Here is a 25,889-nt window from a genome sequence, read left to right as displayed (position 1 = left end):
GTGTAGTATATTCAGGGCACATTGCGATCACAGTATTTCCATATTATTATTTTTGTTTCATAATGAATTTTAATATTGGTGAGGAAGATTTTATCTCCTGTGGGGCATTATCTTGATAGAGGCACCACTGACCAGTATCGGCTCTCCTGTAAAACAAAATGAAAGAGAGAGTTCAAGAAGACAGAGAGACTGTCTGACAGCTGAGGCAACAGTCAACATCTTAGGGAAGGGGGTGGTGGCAGTTTTTTTTAATGGTACAAAATGTTGAGCAATGAGAAATTCTTATGAATTTATTAGGATTTTGCTGCACTGCTTAACATTTAATCGAAAAATCAACACAGTTTTGCTTACCGATTGATAATCTGAGGAAGGTATAATTTGAAACCTTCAAGTCCAAATCAACAGCATCCTCTAATCGCTCTGTAAGCTCTACGATCATTGCTGTTGAGTTACCAGAGATATCTAGGGAGTTACCAAGATAGTTGATACCAGTAAAGCTTAGTTTAAGAGAGTCCTGAGGTAGAGTAATCTTCATTGTTATGCCGTCCTGACGGAGACGAAGTCCACCATACCCCATAAGAACTGCCTGAAGGAATCCTCCCATTCCTGTTATGAAGTTAACAGCACCGGTTCCCTGGGCGGTCTCCGTCCAAATCTGTATGGTGTAAGGTATTAAATTGGGTCTATAGTGTGATTTCATTGATCATAATTATATACATGTATACACACCTCTAGGGTGTATTTATCATTCCATTACGGAGACAGAATCAACAATTTCAAACATCGTTTTAGAACGTCGATCGCAAACATAGTTCTAGGAGTGCTGTTTAGGCTTCATTTTTTCAGAGGCGAAATCGCAATCTGCAGCTGAATCCGTATCGTAATTTTCGTTGAGCAGGAAAGCGAGTTTAAATTGGGTGCGTCCTTTTTCGAAACCTTTTTTCCGAATGTTGTTATATAGTTGACTATTATTTTGAACTTCGAGCAATTTCCAATCTTTAAGTAATTGCATGGAGCTATTTGACGTAGCCATAGAATTTCTACCATGGTGAGGATAAAAGTAAGACAAAATAAAGAATATTAAAATATACATAAGAAAATAATAAGACATCAATTTGTTAATGCTACTGCAGGGCTTCTGGCTCAGCGATGTCTCCTCATCTGCTCATCATAAATGTAACTCGGCGGGGGGGGGGGCACTTACATTGACGAGTAGATACCATGCGCGACCAAAAAACACTTAAAAAGGATGTCTTTTTCAAGATAGTGCACGTTACGTATGTAACGTAATAAGGGTGTCAAAAACACAAAAATAATGAAAAAAGGGTATCTATTACGCTAAGAAAGCTACGTGTTTAGGGTCAAATTTGCGAGGGTATAAACAAAATTATGTTTTATAAAGGATGTACTTTTTGCCGCAACAGCACTAGCGTACCTACGGGGGGGCAGGGGGGGCACTCTGCCCCCCCCCCCTGACGAGTCAAAACCCATGCAAAAACGTATCTTTGCCCCCCCCTGACGGGCTTGAAAAACCTTTTTTGCCCCCCCCCCCCCCCTGACGAGCTTTAAGACCTTCAATGCCCCCCTGACGAGCTTGAAGACCTTTTTTTTTTTTTTTTTTTTTTTTTTTTTGCTTGTCAATTTTTTCCTGGTACGAAATCCTTTATTTGTGATCGAAGACTTTTTTTTTTTTTTTTTTTTTTTTGCTTGTCAAATTTTTTGGCGGACGGTTTTGCCCCCCCCCCCTGTGGAAAATCCTAGGTACGCCACTGCGCAACAGTCAACACTACGTGTTAGAGTACGATTTGAGCGAGGTGTGGGAGGTGAGGCCGCATTAACCCTCTAGCACCTACAGATTCCTATGCATAATGGCAATTACTCACTGGAAGAAACAATAAAACTGGTAATAAGTAGGCATTGTTCCAAACAAAGTGAAATATTTTTTTACAAATTTACTTTTGTTCATTACAAGTTATATTTATTTTGTAGCATAGGACCTGTTGAATAGAATGGTACATGGCAAAGTTCAATCGGATGTACGAATATTGACCTTTGACAATCGTTTGCAGAGCGAGAAGAAAAAAAAAACAAAAGTTCGGGTTTCAGCCGCCCCAGTCCCACGCCTTCAAAAAAATGTAAAGTATCACTGACAGAATACTAAAGTTTTCGCCAAATCTTGGATCAAATATGTCAAAAATTTATTCCAACTCACATCTAGATGTCACTCTGTGTGATATCCAACGTTTTGATGAACATATAGCAAGGCCCGAGCTTCTTCGGCGAAGTAAGTGGTTTTCCGAAACATGGACGCAGCCATCTTTGCTGAGATCGACTGCGCAACAGTCTGGAACTTGCTACACACCGATGCATGTCAATCGGTTTTTCTCTATTATACTCAATAGGAGCATACACTTTTCTATGCAGATCTATGTAGCAGCCAACCTATGCGGTATGCACACGCAATATTACCACGGTAAATCATAGACAAGAGATACTATAGCGCAAAGAAAACGTACGGACGGTTAAGGGCGGTTCAGTGTGTAATAGGAAGGGCGGTCTCGGGCGGTTCAGGTGCTAAAGGGTTAAACCATATGATGTCGGTAAAAACCGACGTCCGTGACATAACTATTAAAATACTTGTACTTGTTTAGGGCAATTCAGGGAATACTTGCCAAGAGCATCGTTTCGTTTCCAATACTTGCTAAGGGTAGGGTTTCACACGCCAATACTTGTTAAGGAGTGCATTTTCAGAATATGGAAAATACGTGTTTAGGGTGCGAGACCCCACGGTCGCGCATGGTATCCACTCGTCAATGGAAGTGCCCCCCGGGATGTAACTCATGTTCCGTTTTAATCCCTCAACATTTATCGTGATAGTGATTCACACATGCAAATATACATGTACATTGGTCATTATTAAGACCAGGGATATATAAGTCCGTGGCGGTAACTCCATGTAATTAAACCATGCACTGGCGTAAATCCGGTCCGAGCAGTGGGGGGGGGGGGGGGTGCAAGCAATATGTTGACATGAAAATTAACAATTTTGGGTACATCCCAACACCTAAGGCTATGTATACGGGGGTAGATATAACCATGTACATAATCCTTTCAGTTAAAGACCTCTAAGGATTTTTTTTTCAATGGCTATAATAATGAATTTGTTGTGTTATAAACTACTGAACTACAGTTAATATCCAAATGCGAGCGAGCGAAGCGATCAAGCCAATTTTCATTAGTTGGAAGACATGATGACCAAAATCGTCATTCATGAGGTGTGATTATTGGATAATCAAGATAACAATCATCACCATCATCATCATCACCATCTACACCATCATAATAATTCCTCATGAATACCAGTACCTTGAAAGGTTCTCTTATATTCAAGAAGCTCTCAGAGAAAAGATCTTCTGCCCTGTGCTTGTCCCCAAGTTCCAGCCACCCCACAGCAAACATTCCCCAAGTCATGGCAGGTCCTGTGTGCTCTGTGTATGTCTCATAATACCTAAGATCATTGACCCGCGTGGATTCATCCATTTCATACATTAGGGGGTAACCCAGAAGAATCACATCAGCTTGCTTGACTATAGTACCTGCAAAATTATTAAAAGTAAGAATGAGGTCTGAAATCTGATGTTACATCTTTTTTTTATCGCGTTGAGCTTTCTTTCTATTATTTTGTTCTCTTCTGTTTTTGGACTAGAGGTGTCGATCCGTTTGGCTTTGACCCGTCCTATATGAGGCGCCGATTGTACCAATATTATATAGAACAATTATTTGTTATATAATCATTATTTATTAAATAATAACTATTATTTATATATAATTTACATTTTATTTGTAAATAATTACTATTATATAAAATAACATTTCTAATTATTTATATATAATTCCAAGTAATACTTCATTATTTGTAAATAATAATAGTTCGACATTCCATTATTTATAAATAATGATTATTTGTTTTTCATTATTTATAAATAATTATTATTTGATTTTCATTATTTATAAAAAATGATTATTTGTTTTAATTATTTATAAATAATGATTATTTGTTTTTCATTATTTATAAATAATGATTATTTGTTTTTCATTATTTATAAATAATGATAATTTGTTTTTCATTATTTATAAATAATGATTATTTGTTTTTTATTATTTATAAATAATGATTATTTGTCTTTTATTATTTATAAATAATGATTTTCGTTTTTCATTATTTATAAATAATGACACTACATACTTCATTATTTACAAATAATTGCAATTCGTTTTTCCATTATTTATAAATAAGTTTTCTATTATTTATAATTATTATTTATTAACAATGCCAGTGCACATTTCTTTATTTATAAATAATTTGTTGAGTTTCCCATTATTTATAAATAATGATTATTTGTTAAATAATGAAAACGTCTACTTCATTATTTATAAATAATTTTATCGAGTGCGCCAATATTTTCATTATTTATAAATAATCATTATTTAATGTTCGAGTTTTCCATTATTTATAAATAAAGATTATTTGTTAAATAATGAAATATCTACTTCATTATTTATAAATAATAATTTTGTTTCAATATCCCATTATTTATAAATAATCATTATTTATAAACAATTTTTACAGTTTGCCATTATATACAAATAATCATTATTTATCAGTATACAAATAACCATTATTTATTAAATAATGGAAAACTTGCTATAACATGCAAATGTGGGACCGCCCATGATATGAATATTCATGATGCGATTTCCTTTTTCGTGATTTTTCTTCACAATTTTTTGTCCGTTTCCTCTTCATAATGGCATTTCTTGAAGCAATTTTGTAGGGATATGGTCTGTTTGTAATATTCTTCATTTTCTATATAACTTCGTCTTCGTAGAAATATCAAAAAGTGTAATTTTATACGATTTTTCCTACAGTTCACAATCCCCGTAGGCGTGCGTGTATTTCACCTTTTCTCTCTGATCGTAGGAACAACCCAAGGGTTCATTAAATGTTGTCGCGCACAGAAAAATTAAGCCATAGAAGTTGCGTGTTGTGAACACCAGAAGTGAGATCCCAGCACACGAGACCCACTTGTTAGAAATCCACTGAAAAATGCGGTTCATGGTGCGACCTTAGTATACGGTACCTCGCAATACGAAATATTACGTTGGTTGGTCCCCGGAACTGTCGGGCGGAATTTAGCCCGAAATCCGGATCCTTAATGGAAGTGGATCAAGTGCATATGAGCTGAGGAGTGAGTGTAAGTGCATCAGGCCCTTCTACTTTCTATAATTTTTTATGTTTTTTTGTTTTTGTTAAGTTAATTTTTCCCCAAAATGCTCGCAACGACAATACGGGGGCATGATGACCCCTAAATTTTTGAAAACTTATTTTTCTATTGAAAATTATCACAAAATTCACCAAAAGTGTGCACGAAAGCCTTCATATTTCACTTTTTAAACTCCAAAAAGTGCCCAAATGACAAGCTTGGTCGCTTCGCCGTGTCGCTTTCAACTTGAGAACGAGTTTACGTGCATGCTCCCCCCCCCCAAAAGAAATTCTGTGTACGGCCATGCTCAAAAGAGCCTGGCACATTGATTTATGTATACTTTTCAATTTCATTATTTTTATCTCATCACTATGGCCTTACGCAGAAATTTCCGGGGGGGGGGGGGGGGGGGGAGCATGACGCGCGTAAACTTTCTCAAAAAAAATCTTGAAAAAGCGAAGCGACCAAGCTTGTCATTTGAGCTTGGTCGCGTCGCTGTCTCGCTTTCAAGATTTTTTTTGAAAGTTTACGCGCGTCCTGTTCCCCCCCCCCCCCAGAAAAAAAATCTGCATAAGGCCATGATGATAATGTGATAAAAATAATGAAAATGAAAAGTATATATAAATCAATGGTGCCATATGCTCTTTTGAGCATGGCCGTTCACAGAATTTCTTTCGGGAGGTGGGGGCAGACGCGCGTAAACGCTCTCAAGTTGAAAGCGAGACAGCGAAGCGACCAAGCTTGTCATTTTGGCTTGGTCGCGTGGTTGTCTCGCTTTCAAGGTTTTTTTTAAAGAAAGTTTACGCGCGTCATGCTCCCCCCCCCCCCCTGAAAAAATTCTGCGTGAGGCCATGGTGATAATGAGATAAAAATATAAAAATAATGAAAATGAAAAGTATATATAAATCAATGTGCGAGGCTCTTTTGAGCATGGCCGTACACAGACTTTCTTTCGGGGGGGGGGGAGCATGCGTGTAAATTCGTTCTCAAGTTGAAATCGACACAGCGAAGCGACCAAGCTTGTCATTTGGTAGACAGGAATAACCGTCGTTTCTGGGGATTTATTCAACAATTTCTGACATTTTACTATAATCCCCATTTACCAATACCAATACATTAATTTATGTATTGGTGAGTGAGCCAACGCAGTTCAGCGGAACAACCAAAATACAGAGACTGAAGCTTTTGATCTATTGGTGGGTGAGTGAGCCAACGCAGTTCAGCGGAACAACCAAAATACAGAGACAGAAGCTTTTGGTCTAGTCATTTGGGCACTTTTTGGAGTTTTAAAAGTGAAATATGAAGGCTTTCGTGCACACTTTTGGTGAATTTTGTGATAATTTTCAATAGAAAAATAAGTTTTCAAAAATTTAGGGGTCATCATGCCCCCGTATTGTCGTTGCGAGCATTTTGGGGAAAAATTAACTTAACAAAAACAAAAAAACAAAATTTTTTTAGAAAGTAGAAGGGCCTGATGCACTTACACTCACTCTCTCAGCTCATATGCACTTAATCCACTTCCATTATAAGGATCCGGATTTCGGGCTAAATTCCGCCCGACAGTTCCGGGGACCAACCAACGTAATATTTCGTATTGCGAGGTACCGTATACTAAGGTCGCACCATGAACCGCATTTTTCAATGGATTTCTAACAAGTGGGTCTCGCGTGCTGGGATCTCACTTCTGGTGTCCACAACACGCAACTTCTATGGATTAATTTTTCTGTGCGCGACAACATGTAATGAACCCTTGGGTTGTTCCTACGATCAGAGAGAAAAGGTGAAATACACGCGCGCCTACGGGGATTGTGAACTATAGGAAAAATCGTATAAAATTACACTTTTTGATATTTCTACGAAGACGAAGTTATATAGAAAATGAAGAATATTACAATCAGACCATATCCCTACAAAATTGCTTCAAGAAATGCCATTATGAAGAGGAAACGGACAAAAATTTGTGAAGAAAAATCACGAAAAAGGAAATCGCATCATGAATATTTATATCATGGGCGGTCCCACATTTGCATGTTATAGCGAGTTTTCCATTATTTAATAAATAATGGTTATTTGAATATAAATAATGATTATTTGTATATAATGGCAAACTGTAAAAATTGTTTATAAATAATGATTATTTATAAATAATGGGATATTGAAACAAAATTATTATTTATAAATAATGAAGAAGATATTTCATTATTTAACAAATAATCTTCATTTATAAATAATGGAAAACTCGAACATTAAATAATGATTATTTATAAATAATGAAAATAATGGCGCACTCGAAAAAAATTATTTATAAATAATAAAGTAGACGTTTTCATTATTTAACAAAAAATCATTATTTATAAATAATGGGAAACTCAACAAATAATTTATAAATAAAGAAATGTGCACTGGCATTGTCGATAAATAATTATCATTTATAAATAATAGAAAACTTATTCATAAATAATATGGAAAAACGAATTGCAATTATTTATAAATAATGAAATATGTAGTGTCATTATTTATAAATAATGAAAAACGAAAATCATTATTTATAAGTAATAAAAGACAAATAATCATTATTTATCAATAATGAAAAACAAATGATCATTATTTATAAATAATCATTATTTATAAATAATGAAAAACAAATAAAAATTATTTATAAATAATTAAAAACAAATAAAAATTATTTATAAATAATGAAAAACAAATAATCATTATTTATAAATAATGAAAACAAATCATCATTATTTATAAATAATGAAAATCAAATAATCATTATTTATAAATAATGAAAAACAAATAATCATTATTTATAAATAATGGAATGTCGAACTATTATTATTTACAAATAATGAAGTATTACTTGGAATTATATATAAATAAATAGAAATGTTATTTTATATAATAGTAATAATTTACAAATAAAATGTAAATTATATATAAATAATAGTTATTATTTAATAAATAATGATTATATAACAAATAATTGTTCTATATAATATTGGTACAATCGGCGCCTCATAGTCCTAGGCATGAGAATGGACTACATGTAGGTCTTTATAGACTGTGATTATTGTTATAACCTACAATGTAAGATTATCTATATTATCTATAAAAGTCCTCCTACTGTTAAAGAGTCAATCCAAAGTTCAATATATACCTCTTTCATATCCTTCAAACTCTGGATGATAATCGTTCTCCTGGTCATACATGATATGCATATTGTCAGCTATCTTAGACCAGGTATCTGGTAGCTTCTGGTCAAGGAGAGAGGCTGCATAGTACGGGAGACGCAGGGCTATCTGGGCGACCGCATTGGTATAGACAGAGTTGTCAACAGGTGCATGATCTTCATCAGGGGGCATCACATCTTCATAAATAAACACAATATTACAGGAGAATGCTTGTTGTGTGAAAGAAAACAATTATTGTGAGCTTTAAGCCCCTTTCACAATTGACGTACGACCATTTGCGACCTTTTGGTCGTGCGACAGGCTGCAACAGGCATCAATCGCTAGTCATCTCATAAGATCGCACAGAGGCTTTCACAGTTGCAACAGCTGTCGTACAACAAAAACAACCAGTAAACCCCGTTGCACGAGTAAGTCGCATATGCTCTTATTGTGCTCGTGCGATCACATGCGAGTGTTGCACGAGGGATTGCGAGTGGGACGGTCGCATACATGCGAATGAAACGGTAGTGCAATGTTGTAAGCCGTTGCGATCGGTCTTGCAACAGTCTTATGGCCCATATTATTATCGCAACCAGTCGCAAGACAGGTCTATGTACATGTAGGTCGCTTGCACATGTGCAAGTGTTGTACGACCTCCAGTCAAGTAAATGCGACTACTTACCCAGGACCAAAATCCAGTTAAAACCAATTAGGGCAAAACCAATTGAAACCAGTTGGCCAACTGGTTTCAATAGGGAAATTGGAACAACTGGTTCCAATTGAAAACCAGTTGCCAATTGGTTCCAGTTAAAAACCAATTGAAAACCAGTTGCCAATTGGTTCCAGTTAAAACCAATTGGGCAACTGGAACCAGTTGGCAATTGTTGTCAATTGGTTCCAGTTGTTCCAATTTCCCTATTAAAACCAATTGAATCCAATTGGAGGCAACTGGTTTCAATTGGTTCCAGTTGAAACCAATTGGAGGCAACTGGTTTCAACTGGAACCAGTTGAAACCAATTGGTTTCCAACTGGATCCAATTGGAACTTCCAGTTGGAACGAACTTAATTAGTTACAAATTAATTAGCATTTGCAGTAACTATTTCTCATGCCAACACAGAAGCAGTGTTATATGTCTATTAATACCAATGTAAAGGGCATTGATAAAATACAGACTTTCATGTATATATATTTATATGGAAGATCTTCAAATATATGTACTTTTATTTGATGTAATTTGGTAACAGTTAGTGGTGTACTAATTATCCTTTAATCTGTTTTAATTATAATCTATAACATTTATGAACATGGTTTTCACTGCTAAGTATTCTAAATACTAATCTTTAAAAAGTGTGGTACTTGAAATTGTAAAGAATTAAATAGATACATTGTTAATGATGATTAATCTCATAAAACATTAATCTGTGCACACTGGCAAATAATATGCAAATTAACTGGTTTCAATTGGATCCAGTTGGGTAACTGGAAAATTTCCAATTGGAAACCAATTGGAAATAATTTCCAGTTACCCAACTGGTTCCAATTAGAATTCATTTCCAGTTACCCATCTTTCCAGTTAGAAGTCATTTCAGTTACCCAATTGGTACAGGATTTCCAGTTACTCAACTGGTTCCAGTTAGAAATCATTTCCAGTTGGAAGTCATTTCCAGTTACCCAACTGGTTCCAGTTAGGATTTCCAGTTGCCCAACTGGTTCCAGTTAGAAATCATTTCCAATTGGAAGTCATTTCCAGTTACCCAACTGGTTCCAGTTAGGATTTCCAGTTGCCCAACTGGTTCCAGTTGGGATTTCCAGTTACTCAACTGGTTCCAGTAAGAAATCATTTCCAATTGGAAGTCATTTCCAGTTACCCAACTGGTTCCAGTTAGGATTTCCAGTTGCCCAACTGGTTCCAGTTGGGATTTCCAGTTACTCAACTGGTTCCAGTTAGAAATCATTCCCAATTGGAAGTCATTTCCAGTTACCCAACTGGTTCCAGTTAGGATTTCCAGTTGCCCAACTGGTTTCAATTGGTTTCAACTGGAAATTGTTAAATTCCAGTTAAAACCAATTGAAACCAGTTGAAACCAATTGAAACCAATTGAAACCAGTTGGAAATCCAACTGGTTTCAATTGGATTTTGGTCCTGGGTAGTTGTACCACCTCTCGCACCAAGTCGTACAACGTTGAACAACACTCGCACGATGATCGCCCGAGCGATGGTACGACCCCGGGTACGGCCTGATGCGAGTGAATCGATCGTATTTGATCGCGTTCGGATTTTGAACATGTTCAAAGTTCAGATGTGACCAGTCACGACCACCTCGAGTTCGTGCGACCGTCTACAACGACTGCGAGTGCTCGCAAGACACCAAGAGATCGATCGTGCAACAACAAGAAAAAACTGTTGCAGGCGGTCGTAAACTGGTCGGACGTCAATTGTGAAAGGGGCTGAACAGTCGCATACAAGCGAATGCAACGGTAGTGGAATGTTGTAAGCCATAATTTCGATCGATCTTGCAACAGTCTTATATTATCGCACCCAGTCGCAAGACTGGTCTCTGTAGGTCTCCAGCACATGTGCAAGTGTTGTACGACCTCCAGTCGACTAAATGCGACTATACATAGTTGTGCCACCTCTCGCACCAACTCGTACAACGTTGAACAACACTAACACGATGGTCGCCCGACCGATGGTACGACTTGTTGCGAGTGAATCAATCGTATTTGATCGCGTTTGGATTTTGAACATGTTCAAAGTTCAGATGCGACCACTCACGATCACCTCCGACCACCTCGAGTTTGTGCGATCGTCTACAACGACTGCGAGTGCTCGCAAGACACCAAGGGATCGATCGCGCAACAACAAGAAAAAATTGTTGCAGGTGGTCGTAAACAGGTCGTACGTCAATTGTGAAAGGGGCTTAAAGCCCCTTTCACAATTGACGTACGACCATTTGCGACCTTTTGGTCGTGCGACAGGCTGCAACAGGCATCAATCGCTAGTCATCTCATAAGATCGCACAGAGGCTTTCACAGTTGCAACAGCTGTCGTACAACAAAAACAACCAGTAAACCCCGTTGCACGAGTAAGTCGCATATGCTCTTATTGTGCTCGTGCGATCACATGCGAGTGTTGCACGAGGGATTGCGAGTGGGACGGTCGCATACATGCGAATGAAACGGTAGTGCAATGTTGTAAGCCGTTGCGATCGGTCTTGCAACAGTCTTATGGCCCATATTATTATCGCAACCAGTCGCAAGACAGGTCTATGTACATGTAGGTCGCTTGCACATGTGCAAGTGTTGTACGACCTCCAGTCAAGTAAATGCGACTACTTAGTTGTACCACCTCTCGCACCAAGTCGTACAACGTTGAACAACACTCGCACGATGATCGCCCGAGCGATGGTACGACCCCGGGTACGGCCTGATGCGAGTGAATCGATCGTATTTGATCGCGTTCGGATTTTGAACATGTTCAAAGTTCAGATGTGACCAGTCACGACCACCTCGAGTTCGTGCGACCGTCTACAACGACTGCGAGTGCTCGCAAGACACCAAGAGATCGATCGTGCAACAACAAGAAAAAACTGTTGCAGGCGGTCGTAAACTGGTCGGACGTCAATTGTGAAAGGGGCTGAACAGTCGCATACAAGCGAATGCAACGGTAGTGGAATGTTGTAAGCCATAATTTCGATCGATCTTGCAACAGTCTTATATTATCGCACCCAGTCGCAAGACTGGTCTCTGTAGGTCTCCAGCACATGTGCAAGTGTTGTACGACCTCCAGTCGACTAAATGCGACTATACATAGTTGTGCCACCTCTCGCACCAACTCGTACAACGTTGAACAACACTAACACGATGGTCGCCCGACCGATGGTACGACTTGTTGCGAGTGAATCAATCGTATTTGATCGCGTTTGGATTTTGAACATGTTCAAAGTTCAGATGCGACCACTCACGATCACCTCCGACCACCTCGAGTTTGTGCGATCGTCTACAACGACTGCGAGTGCTCGCAAGACACCAAGGGATCGATCGCGCAACAACAAGAAAAAATTGTTGCAGGTGGTCGTAAACAGGTCGTACGTCAATTGTGAAAGGGGCTTTAAGAAGGCCTACAGCAATCTACCTAGATACCTTCGCATCCAGGGTATGATTATATCACCCCAAACAATTGGGTGCAGTTCCATTTTGTGTGTATAAACAAATCAATGCAGATTTAAATAAGTTTCTAACAAGTCTGAGGATTCCAAAATCTTACAATATATATAACCCTATGTGCAATGCAATCAAAATTTCCCAACAAACTGCCAGAAATTAAAGTTACATGTAATCTTGGAATCAGCTAGCAAAAGAAATATGCCTATGTCACCGAAAAGATGTCAAATTTTTAACTTTAGGGATCTCTTTACAAGTACAATAGTAAATCTGGTTTCACCGGGATATTATGATGTTGTGAATAAGGCAAGCACCATGCTTTGAATGTATAACTGAGTTAATAGTACATTTTATTCTTCTATCCCACTGCAGCCATTATAATGATGGACAATGAAAAATGAGCTTATTTGCCTATATTCCTCACTCCAGGTTAGATTGTAATATTGTCAGACCAAAATTGTTGTTAATAATCTGAACAAATGGCAGAGCAACGTCTTTCATGCAGGAATCCCACCGCAATCATTTATTACTCATCTACGTATTTTACTGAAGACAAAACAATGGGCACATTAAGCACAAAGCAATTGTATACAAAAAACTTCATGTCTTTTGATGCCACATATACTTTTAGTAAGCTGCCTTTAACTTATCAATGCAGAGAATCAAACAAGAATGCTATTAAAATTCTAAAGCTATTCGCCCAATTTCTGCACATTGCATCCATGCAGAAAATGTGGTTTGAGTGGTCAGAAAATGTGATGTAAAAGTAATACCTAATATTGTATATGCCTCTTTGTAGTCATCATAGGTGACTCTACCTGCCCAATAGTTGGCTAATTCTTGGACTAACTCATATCCCTTGTCATTAGTCAAGAAATCAGTATCATTGGTTGCATAAAGATACTGCTGCACAGCAAATGAAATGTCACCATTAAGATGTATCTCATACTCAGCTGGTTTGGGGGCGGGGCACACATCAAATCCTGCGAAATGAAAAAAACGTTCTATCTTTAGATTTCTCAGGGGGGGGGGGAGCAGGGATACATTACAATCTGCTAATAACTGGATCGGTTTCATATAGAATTATGGTAACTTTAATTGCCATTATTGTAACAATGGAAACTTTGTTTTTAATTGGATGCTGATCCCTATTACATGTTAGATAAATATAGGCAATGTAATGGTAATTGCACCAGCGCACACTATGCGATGTATTTTTTTTTTTTACTAAATCGCATTTTGCATTTAATGTTAAGGTTAAAAAAAAGTAAAAATCATTTTATTTGAAGTTTGGCATTATGTTAGGAATAATAAAATCATAATTTTGCTATAAGTTGCAGCTGATGATGACGTCATTGCGATTTAAAATTGAATTTGTTTCTATTCCTACAAGGAGGCTCCATCTAGACAAAACTTCAATTTCAGTAGTCCTTACCATTATTCTGATCACTGAGATTTTATCGGCTGGATTGTTTATCTCAAAGGTTATTACAATTTCTTTGAAATTCAAATGGCAACGAATCATAAGGCTCCAGACATTGTGAAAATCAACTTCCATTGTTCTTCTGATGAGGTGTATTTTGGTAGCCCTGTAGCAGTTTCAGATTCATAAAAATGAAGCCCATGAATGGTTGTTATTTTTCAAAGGGAAAGTCCACCCAAGAAAAAGTTGATTTGGATAAAAAGAGAATAATCAAACAAGCATAATGCTGACAATTTTCATCAAAATCGGATGAAAAATAAGAAAGTTATGACATTTAAAATTTTTCGCTTATTTTTCGGAAGAGAGTTATTTGCACAATTCAATGATATTCAAATGAGAGTCGATGATATCCCTCACTATTTCTTTTTTTTATTGTTCGAATTAAAAATATTTCAATTTTTAAGATTTGCAAGACCACCTTGACTGAACCGCAAAGTGTTAAAACAATGGTAATTCCATACTTTTTTTCATATAGTAGCATGCACATAATTGCTCCATATAAATGGACATATCATTATTATTATCAGTATCATGTTCCAATCATTTGAGCATATTTTGATGTCATTTAATCCATAATTACAATCGTTGATAGCATGTTTCCGCGTGTTTTTGTATTTCTTGAGTTGAAAATAGTATAAAATTCCAAAACTTTGTCTTTTTTCTCTAGGACATTACCCATTTGACTAAAGACAGTACTTCATTGTTCCAAGGACAAAACAAAGAAGAAAGATATCACTGGTCCTATTTATTTGATTCCTTGTCAAGGACAGACAACTAGGGTTTGTGTCAGGAATCATAACATTGACGCCCTAGGGTTTGTGTCAGGAATCATAACATTGACGCCCTAGTGCCACATCTTCCGAGGTATCTCAGCACATCCACATTGAATTGCCTTGAAATCATCAACAAGGTACGAGTGCTGGACAGGGAGCAGTAGTACTTCCAGTGAGGTTTGATATACATCCGGGCATTCAAACATTATCTCAGTAAGGACAAGGGTGATACAAGAATGTCTATGACCCGATCATCAATCATTATGTCACTCGGGTCACATTGATGAGGAATCAGTAGCCAAAACTTTTGAGATAACTCTTGCGATATTTTTTTTCTTGTCTTCAGAGCAAATGTTTAATCATTTGTTAGATTATGGACCTTTGAAGAAATAGACATTTATCGGTTAGGTAATGAATTCACAAACATGTGACTGTAATTGTCATCTGAATAAAATTCTCTTCATTTTAGTCTACTTCGATTCGATGAACGTCACTTTTATATCACTAATTCAATTTCACTAATTGTATTCACATATTACTTAAATCCTGGAAAATTGATGTGCAGTCCTTGTTTACCTTTGGTAATCTTAGTTCCATGTGTTTTATTTGTGAAAATGCATATTCTAAGATGGAGGCAATATTGCGATTGTTTAATTTATAATCCCATTTTTTCCCAGGTTTTTCCCAATCTTTCCAGATAAATGGCTAATAGCATGTAGAGATTGTATGTCTCTCAATATTATTGAGGTCTTTCTATGTGAGCGGAAGTTTGCAGATTCGAATCACATTGCCTGTGGCAGTCTTGCCTGCATTACGCTATTTGATTTATCAGCAGTGCTGACTTTTAAAACAGCTATTGAATAATTATTCACAAAAGAAAACATTCATATGATAATATAATACTATGTCCATTGACCTAAAATGACTTTTGACCATGATCATGTGACCTAAGACGTGTGCAAAACAATAATCCATACTTGATTACCCTTATGTCTATGTTTCATGAACTAGATCAATAAACTTCCCCCCAACACGGCCAAAGTTCATTCACCTTAAATGACCTTTGATCTTGGTAATGTGTCCTGAAACGCGCACAGGATATTCAGGGATACATGGTTACTCTTATGTCCAACTTTCATAAACTTAATCCATAAACTTTTAAAGTTATGATAATTCTACAAATACCCCCAACATTACCAAAGTTTGTTGACCCTATATGACCTTTGACCTTGGTCATGTGACCTGAAACTCGCACAGAATGTTCAGGGATACTTGATTGCTCTTATGATCAAGTTTCATGAACTAGATCCATAAAATAAAGTTATGACAATTCCACAAATACCACCACTTTTGGCCAAAGTTCATTGACCCTAAGTGACCTTTGACCTTAGTCATGTGACCTGAAACTCAGGCAGGATGTTTGGTAATACATGATTACCCTTATGTCCAAGTTTTATGAACTAGGTCCATTTACTTTTTCTAAGTTCTCTTTGAGATGCACATAATCCGATGAAGACCATCATGATTGCATTTAACAGTCTAAGGAAGACTCGCGTTAATCGTCCATCTCTTCATAGGTAAATGGTTAGATACAAAGGTCTGGTTGTATTTTACCTGTATAAGCCATTTCCCACGGGAAGCGTGCTCCCTTTTCCCCAGTTTGTACAGCGTACTCCTTGGCAGCCTGTAGATGCATAGTTCTAGATTTGATCATAGCTTGAGCCAACTCTGGATACAGTATCAGCATTGGTGGATACATCCAGGTTTCTTGGTCCCAAAATACATGACCCCTACAGAATGCAATCAATGATACCTTTAGAATGCAATCAATGATACCTACAGAATGCAATCAATGATACCTACAGAATGCTGGTAGGAATCACAACAGGATTTCTGGATAATGTATGGTTTACAAGCAATAATTACCCCCTACAGGTGGCTCTGTCATTACAGGGTAGAAAACGTGCTCATATGGACAGTGGGTTAAAAAGGGTTTCTAAAGAAGTAATCTTGCTTTGATCTCAGATTACCCTAAACAAATATTGTGTCACATTTCCCAACCTGAAATATAACATATTTTCATGATAGGGTGAGATACATAATATGGATGCTTCATATGCACAATGCTGTCGATCAGTACACCATACAATCCTTCTATCGTATACATGTAACATATATAGTGTACTACTTTGAAAGGGTGTCACAAAATAGTTTGACCAAATATACACATTGATTAAAATATAGAAAAGGTAATTTATTTTCTCAAGGCAGCTCAATCTAGCATACATGTAGTGGGACTTGACATATTTTACACATGATGTGTCTTATAGCCAATGTATGTTAAAGTAGCATGTGAAGCTTTCATCCATGGTGCATAATTGAGGAACTTTTCAACCCGGAATGCCTCCAGATGCAGTCTGTTAAAAGAGGGTCTACGTCAAACTATGGGCAAATTGGAATGGTTTTAATATTGCTCACTTAAGCGTTTAACCACCAACCGTTCACGTAGGAACACTTCTGGGAAGTTGAAGATGCCATCATGATACACATAATAATAATAATAACTAGAACTTTAATTCGTCATAAGGACGAATTGGGTGATCTGTCTCTGATTCTCATGATCATGAATACGATTAACATGTTAATTCAGATCAACAAGATCATCACGATAAAAACTGAACTTTTCTTACGAAAAGAACGTGTTGAATACTCTTGAAAAAGAGGGAAATGAGAAAGTTGTGTCAAAAGGTGTAGGTCATATGGTATATCTTATATAAAAAAGGGATTTTAAACTCTCTTATATAATTGCACAATATTTTAATTTATATACCTTGTAATGGTCATAAAGGACCATTTGCGATATGTTAAAAAGAAAAAAGAAAAAAAATCTCATGTTCATTCTTGGGCTTGAACCATGCACCCTTGAGACGCAAGTCTGATGCCTCACCAATTGAGCTACACTATTCCCCATAGACTTTACACGTAAGCAAAATATGAGAATCTCAAATCCAATTTTGCAAGAACCTGTAGTCTCTAAGTCACATGAGGAGAGGAAGTGATCAGACAGTACCTGTAGTCTCTAAGTCACATGAGGATAGGAAGGGATAAGACAGTACATGTAGTCTCTAAGTCACATGATGATAGGAAGGGATCAGACAGTACATGTAGTCTCTAAGTCACATGAGGATAGGACGGGATCAGACGGTATCTGTAGTCTCTATGTCACAGGAGGATGGGAAGGGATCAGACAGTACCTGTAGTCTCTATGTCACGTGAGGATAGGAAGGGATCAGACAGTACTTGTAGTCTCTAGGTCACATGAGGATAGGAAGGGATCAGACAGTACCTGTAGTCTCCAAGTCACATGAGGATAGGAAGGGATCAGACAGTACCTGTAGTCTCTAGGTCATATATGGATAGGAAGGGATCAGTCAGTACCTGTAGTCTCCAAGTCACATGAGGATAGGAAGGGATCAGACAGTACCTGTAGTCTCTAGGTCATATATGGATAGGAAGGGATCAGACAGTACCTGTAGTCTCCAAGTCACATGAGGATAGGAATGGATCAGACAGTACCTGTAGTCTCTAAGTCACATGAGGATAGGAAGGGATCAGACAGTACCTGTAGTCTCTAGGTCATATATGGATAGGAAGGGATCAGACAGTACCTGTAGTCTCCAAGTCACATGAGGATAGGAAGGGGTCAGACAGTACATGTAGTCTCTAAGTCACATGAGGATAGGAAGGGATCAGACAGTACATGTAGTCTCTAGGTCATATATGGATAGGAAGGGATCAGACAGTACCTGTAGTCTCCAAGTCACATGAGGATAGGAAGGGGTCAGACAGTACATGTAGTCTCTAAGTCACATGAGGATAGGAAGGGATCAGACAGTACATGTAGTCTCTAGGTCATATATGGATAGGAAGGGATCAGACAGTACCTGTAGTCTCCAAGTCACATGAGGATAGGAAGGGGTCAGACAGTACATGTAGTCTCTAAGTCACATGAGGATAGGAAGGGATCAGACAGTACCTGTAGTCTCTAGGTCATATATGGATAGGAAGGGATCAGACAGTACCTGTAGTCTCCAAGTCACATGAGGATAGGAAGGGGTCAGACAGTACATGTAGTCTCTAAGTCACATGAGGATAGGAAGGGATCAGACAGTACATGTAGTCTCTAGGTCATATATGGATAGGAAGGGATCAGACAGTACCTGTAGTCTCTAAGTCATATATGGATAGGAAGGGATCAGACAGTACATGTAGTCTCTAGGTCATATATGGATAGGAAGGGATCAGACAGTACCTGTAGTCTCCAAGTCGCATTAGGATAGGAAGCGATCAGACAGTACCTGTAGTTTCCAAGTCACATGAGAATAGGAAGGGATCAGAATATACCTGTAAAGTGACAGGTCGATAGGAAGGGGTCAGACAGTACCTGTAGTCTCTAAGTCACATGAGGATAGGAAGGGATCAGACAGTACCTGTAGTCTCTAGGTCATATATGGATAGGAAGGGATCAGACAGTACCTGTAGTCTCCAAGTCACATGAGGATAGGAAGGGATCAGACAGTACATGTAGTCTCTAAGTCACATGAGGATAGGAAGGGATCAGACAGTACCTGTAGTCTCTAGGTCATATATGGATAGGAAGGGATAAGACAGTACATGTAGTCTCCAAGTCACATGAGGATAGGAAGGGATCAGACAGTACCTGTAGTCTCTAGGTCATATATGGATAGGAAGAGATAAGACAGTACCTGTAGTCTCCAAGTCACATGAGGATAGGAATGGATCAGACAGTACCTGTAGTCTCTAAGTCACATGAGGATAGGAAGGGATCAGACAGTACCTGTAGTCTCTAGGTCATATATGGATAGGAAGGGATCAGGCAGTACCTGTAGTCTCCAAGTCACATGAGGGTAGGAAGGGATCAGACAGTACATGTAGTCTCTATGTCACATGAGGATAGGAAGGGATCAGACAGTACATGTAGTCTCTATGTCACATGTGGATAGAAAGGGATCAGAATATACCTGTAAAGTGACAGGTCGATAGGAAGGGATCATACAGTACCTGTAGTCTCTCTGGTAGCCACCAGTAGCCAATCCTCCAGGGCTAAGGCCATAAAATAGGAAAGGATTGTTTGCTGCATAATCAACAGGTGGAAGTGAACTCAAAATGTAGTACATGCTTCCATAGATGGCCTTAGAGAGCTTTATATTTCCTGTAACATGAATACGTCCTTTGCTCCATGTCTTCTTCCAAGCCTCCTGATGTGTCTTGAATAGCTTACCATTCTGTGCCTGGCCCCGACCAACAATATACATGGTCTCGGCATCATCTTGGTTGTCAGAGACAGAAGTGATGAAGGTCCATGTCTTGGAGTAGACATTTGAAGGAAGGGTTATGTTGTCTGGTATTGTTGTCCAGAAAGTGAAGACTGGTTGGGTGGTGCTACTTGTGGTCTCTGATATCTTGGTCTTTCCCCATGAAGACCTGAATTTAAATTACATGAACTCATGTGAAAGTGCTCTTCTTTTCACGATATAAATGATCATAGGAAAGATAATGATGATGGTGATGATGATAATGATTAGCAGTGAGAATGATAATAAAGTTGGTTCCTAAGGAAACTTATCAAACTTTACAAGGGCACTGCACAAATTCCACTCAGTCAAAATAAACAATATTTTTACACATGCTATCTTCAATAATCTTTAAAGCACATGTCAATAATCAAAAGATTGCACTTCACAGAGAGGCTATAGCCCCATACATCAATTTTTAAATGGTTCATGACGACTAAAAATTGTCTTCTATTAGGACTCAGAGCTCGTGTGAAATAATTTGTCTGTTGATATACTGAAAACCATTTAACCAAAAACATTTAATTCTTTTTTGACATTTCATTGATATTTTTTAGTTAAAAATACATGGGTAGTTGCTCGTATATACATGTAAACTCATAAGTAAAAAAAAAATGAAATTCTAACTTCTTAAATCTTTTGATAGATTTCCCTCAAATCTTCAATATTTCAAAATAAGTTTTTCTTCTATTTTTAGGATATAATTTTTGTCAGGGTGAAAAAAGATATCAAGACTCATGCTCAGTAATACAAATGTCCTTGATATAATAAAAGGTACATAACATAAGTTTGGAAAAGTGTGCAGATAGACAATACAGAAAAAGCCTCAATAAATTATTTTATACATATCTTTAAAATGATCATTAATATAGAAATACTAATACCATGGGCCTTGTTCTGAAGATGGTGGTGCTATGCTGAACTCAATATCTTCACTTTTGAAGCCAAGATTGTTAGACAGGGTCAGGAACATTGGTTGCTCCATACTCACAAATTTCCTTTTAATCGTGATCTCATTTACAAGCAGTCTTGTTAAGACCTGATGGGCGTACAGTCTCTGTTCAATGTAAGCTTGAGGAGTCTCTATCAGGTGAAAAAATGTGCCTATGACAAGAAAATGAAGAATTACAAAGTAAGTTCAGCCTCATTCTGAATTTCTAATCTTCAAACGTTTGGTCTTATACTTTAAACCCTCATGCTGAATTTCTAATCTTCAAACGTTTGGTCTTGTACTTCAAACCCTCATCCTGAATTTCTAATCTTCAAACGTTTGGTCTTGTACTTCAAACCCTCATGCTGAATTTCTAATCTTCAAACGTTTGGTCTTATACTTCAAACCCTTATCCTGAATTTCTAATCTTCAAACGTTTGGTCTTTTACTTCAAATGCTCATGCTGAATTTCTAATCTTCAAACGTTTTGGTCTTATACTTCAAACCCTCATGCTGAATTTCTAATCTTCAAACGTTTGGTCTTGTACTTCAAACCCTCATCCTGAATTTCTAATCTTCAAACGTTTGGTCTTGTACTTCAAACCCTCATGCTGAATTTCTAATCTTCAAACGTTTGGTCTTATACATCAAACCCTTATCCTGAATTTCTAATCTTCAAACGTTTGGTCTTTTACTTCAAATGCTCATCTTGAATTTATAATCTTCAAACGTACTACTTGTACTATAGAATCGTATTTTACCATTCAATACATCTAAAAGGTAGGAGTTCTTAATCTCAGGTTGTGATTGCTGAATCTTTATGGCGATTGTAGATGGTATTCTTGCCCTGTCACTCTCACCATTCCTTCCATTGTACAGACCATTCTTATAAATAGTGTCTGTGTACACTGTCGTTGCTAGGTAACCATTTCCAATGGAAGCTTTGCAGCAATCATCTTCTGGAAGTCTGCATCAAAAGAGATAGAGTAATGTGTTTGGAGTCAGGCATGGATAAGAGAGAGGGGGGGTGCCATCTGCTCTATCTTGACCAAGTCTATTTACTTTCTAAGTTATAATGACATCTCAAAAACTTAACCTTGGTTAAGAATTCGATAATTGATTCCCCCAACATAGTCTAAGTTTATTGACCATAAATGGCCTTTGACCTTAATCATGTGACCTGAAACTCGGGCAGAATGTTAAGTAATACTCGAATACCCTTTTGGCCAAGTTTCATGAACTAGGTTCATATACTTTCTATGTAATGATGACATTTCAAAGCTTAACCTCGATGTTAAGATTTCAATTTCAATAAGATTTCAATCGTCGGAAAAGCGGCACCTATATAGTCTCGCTCTGCTATGCAGGCGAGACAAAAATGAATCTCGTTGTATACTAAATATCAATATGAAAATAACTGATAAGGAGATCAATAAAACAAAACAAATCCTTTCTTGAATGATAATTCTATACTTGATATGACCTTATGACAGTACCTTCAATTTAATGGCTTCTAATTTCATTATAATATAGGATTATGGACTTTGGTATGATACCGCTGAAATATCTGTAAACACAAATCCACCCCTCTGTCTAATAAACAGTACAATAATAAGAGCAATTGAATTGTTTAAAAACCATAAGAAGTAATAAATGATGGAATAAATCTTCTATTATCCTCATAGAGTGAATCTATCATAACATAGAAATCTTGATTGAAGAGTTTTTTGTTTAGTATTTCTACTGTAGAGAAAGAGAGAGAGGGGATGGGCATGATTGGGCTCAATTACATTCCAAATACATTCCAGAGATGATCCAGCTTCTGATTAACATTACAACAACATGCTTAAGCCAGATTATAATCAACTTGGCAATCACTTTCCATTGGGCTGGCTTAAGCAGGTTATTGTAATGTTAATTAGAAGTTGGTAAGTAGCTGGATCATCTCTGGAATGTTATTAGGAATGTATTTGGAATGTAATTGAGCCCAAACCCTGGAGGGGGGGGGGGGGGAATCTTACACATTTGATTCAAATAATGTTGGTTCTGGTGATATATCTTTGTAAGTATTACACAAACATCCAGTAGAAAGACTCCAGAGAGACAAGGAGATGCTCATTAGAAGAATTACATAGTGCAAGATGCCTTTCATATTCCTGGCCATGAAAATGTTGGTTTTCTACAAAGGAGAAAAATAGAGAATATTTGAAAATAATGCCTGCATGTATCAAAGACAAATTTCATAGGATAATTATTTTCCCATTTACCAATATCTTTAATTCATTAATCAAAATTATGTTAACAGTAGACTCAACCAGGGGCGTCGATCCATTTTTCATATTGGGGGGGGGGGGCAAAATCATGAATCAACTTTCCAAAGGCGCTCGATCACACGAAACAAACAAACACTGTACACTCACCCTCACACACACATAGGCCCATATATATAGACAAAGTGGAAATGTTCTGCTCGGAGTTGGTCCAATTTCTTTATATATATATATATATATATATATATATACATATATATTGTGTGAAAGAAATGGATGATGAGAACAATGGTAGGCGTAGCTTAAATCAAGGTTCCCCAGAGCTATCTACCCTTTTGGAAAAATTGGTGATGCCGAAAATACGTCTGCCGGGAATCGAACCCGGGCCCCCAGCTTTGAACGCCGGTGCCTTAACCACTAGACCACAGAGACGGGTTAGTGGCTATATAGGGCGACCCCGATCCGATTGACCGTCAGATAGACAGATTTTCGACACTATACCAATTATAATTTCCTTTGTCGGGTGAAGGTGGGTTTTGAACAATGACAAGCCGCCATGCCTCAGCTGGATCAAAGGTATTGCTTTTATACAGAACACGTATGGGAGAGAGTATACAAAATTTGTGAAGTTATACATGTAGAACAGCTATATATATATATATAAGCAAAATACAAGGAGAATGAAACAACCGTAGAGAAAATTTTGATATTTCGAAATTCAGTTTGAAGGACGTATTTAAAAAAGAAAACAAGATATATATCCAATAAACGATTATTGCAAATCGAAGCGGGAGTTCTTTCGAGGTTTACAACTGAAAACGGAACACTATTCACCTATCTAATCATGAAAAGTATGGATTTTTTGCTAAAGAAATGACGCGAGCGCGAAGCGCGAGCTGAAAATTTTTATATTCTATTCTGAAAAGCGGACATTTTGAGCACGATTTTAAATAAAGAACGAGTTGTGTATCTCAATCTCGCTTGCTGATTCTGTGTAACATTACAATCTTATTTAATTATTGCACATCCGGAATTATTGGGGGGGGGGGGGGCAAAACGATATGTTTGCTCCCTCCATATTTTCATTGGTGGGACGATCGCCCCCCTGCCACCCAGGATCGACGCCTCTGGACTCAACAGAATCTAGGGGGAAAAATTCACATCATTTATGATGTTATTTTTCTACACAAACCTAACACAATAATGTGAGTATCCAAATCACTTTTTAAAATGATCCGTATTTTGCTTTGATTCATTTACTTTAATCAGAATAATATATATTTTTAATGGTTTTTTAATTGTTAAAAAAATTAAATCCCCAGAGAAGATGGTTATTCCTGTCTATGCTTTTATTTTTAAACAGGTAGGCCTACTACAAAAAAGCAGTGCTTTGTTGGTCCCCTCAACTAGGTCACTAGGTGGCTACAACTACACAAAAAACAAGTACATATCTAAAATATGTAAATGCTAAATCTTAAACCAGAAAGATTGAAAACATAAACAATCCCGGGGGGCAGTCAAATATTTTGCTGTACACACGCGTGACCAAGGAATTTCCAAACACCCCCTAAACAAGTTTTTCGCGGGCTTTATTTACACATTTTGGCCCCTAAACAATTTGTCGCCAAAATATGACCTCGGTGAAAAAGCTTGGGAAAAATCATACCCTAAATACGTTTGACCCGCGATTGACCATTGACCAGTCTTTTAAAACCACCCTTTTTTTCTTGAAAATCGGTGTTTTTTAAACCTACCCTTAACGAGTCCACGCGCGGACCGCGTCCAAAACTGAAAAAAACACCCCTTTAAACGCGTTTTTTTTTTGGTCACGCGTGTGTACAGCAATATATTTGACTGCCCCCCCCCCCCCGGTAAATAATATTGTACAACGCCTACTTAGCTTGTTGTACGCGAGCAAATGGAAGACTGGGGCCCGTTTCTCAACACCGTCATAAGTCTAACTTCTTGACTAAATCGGAGATAGTGAGCTACTTGTCCGCTAACCGTTTCACGAAGCCCTCTTTACCAAGATCGGGTACAACAACCTCACTAAATATTTATGACACCTCCGAACCTGTCATAACTTCTTTCTTAATGACGTGTGGCATCACGTGGGTAGACTATGACATGCGAAAGTGCCTAGAAATTTTAAAATTATAATCTTACGTTCTCAATCATAGAGGTTGAAATTACATCACAAAACAAGTGGGTTAATGCATTTGTAGTGACCAAACTAATTTCTTATTTTTTTTTGTTTGATTTATCTATTTTTGACCACCCTACGACCAATTCGGGTGTGGTAAAATTTTATCACAGACCGCGAAACCTAATCACTTTTGGGTCACGTGGGTCTAGTGTCATCCCGCCGAGGAAAAATAGTCCTCCCCTTTATTATTTTTAAAAACATGTATTATAATACAATTGTTGGACATAGATGCATGAATATAAATATGC

The 25,889-nt window shown here is 37.4% G+C and overlaps 1 protein-coding gene across 1 annotated transcript; it reads right to left on the bottom strand.

The window, feature by feature from the left end:
• On the bottom strand, window positions 1-23,339 carry LOC129258620 (protein-glucosylgalactosylhydroxylysine glucosidase-like). Its single transcript, XM_064098847.1, has 10 exons — window positions 23,187-23,339; window positions 21,927-22,132; window positions 21,119-21,338; window positions 19,942-20,364; window positions 16,474-16,649; window positions 13,377-13,586; window positions 8,425-8,634; window positions 3,367-3,596; window positions 352-655; window positions 1-146 (listed from the first exon to the last, which is right to left on the bottom strand). Exons 1-10 carry the CDS (start codon window positions 23,327-23,329, stop codon window positions 91-93), a joined length of 2,178 nt encoding a protein of 725 aa, XP_063954917.1. The 5' UTR covers window positions 23,330-23,339; the 3' UTR covers window positions 1-90.
• Window positions 23,340-25,889: the final 2,550 nt, after the last annotated feature.

The sequence above is a fragment of the Lytechinus pictus genome, chromosome 4 (genome assembly GCF_037042905.1).
Source record: "Lytechinus pictus isolate F3 Inbred chromosome 4, Lp3.0, whole genome shotgun sequence".
In the NCBI taxonomy this organism is placed as follows: Eukaryota; Metazoa; Echinodermata; class Echinoidea; order Temnopleuroida; family Toxopneustidae; genus Lytechinus; species Lytechinus pictus.
The sequence above is the reverse complement of the archived record's forward strand: the minus strand, read 5'-3'. Positions and strand labels throughout refer to the sequence as shown.

Coding starts and splice junctions, on each gene's coding strand:
- LOC129258620 (XM_064098847.1), bottom strand. CDS start 23,329: ATGGCCAGGAATATGAAAGGCATCTTGCACTATGTAATTCTTCTAATG. Junction 16,650..19,941: donor GGCTACCAGAGAGACTACAG/GTACTGTATGAT, acceptor TGCATTCTGTAG/GGGTCATGTATTTTGGGACC. Junction 3,597..8,424: donor GTTTGAAGGATATGAAAGAG/GTATATATTGAA, acceptor ATAATTTTGCAG/GTACTATAGTCAAGCAAGCT.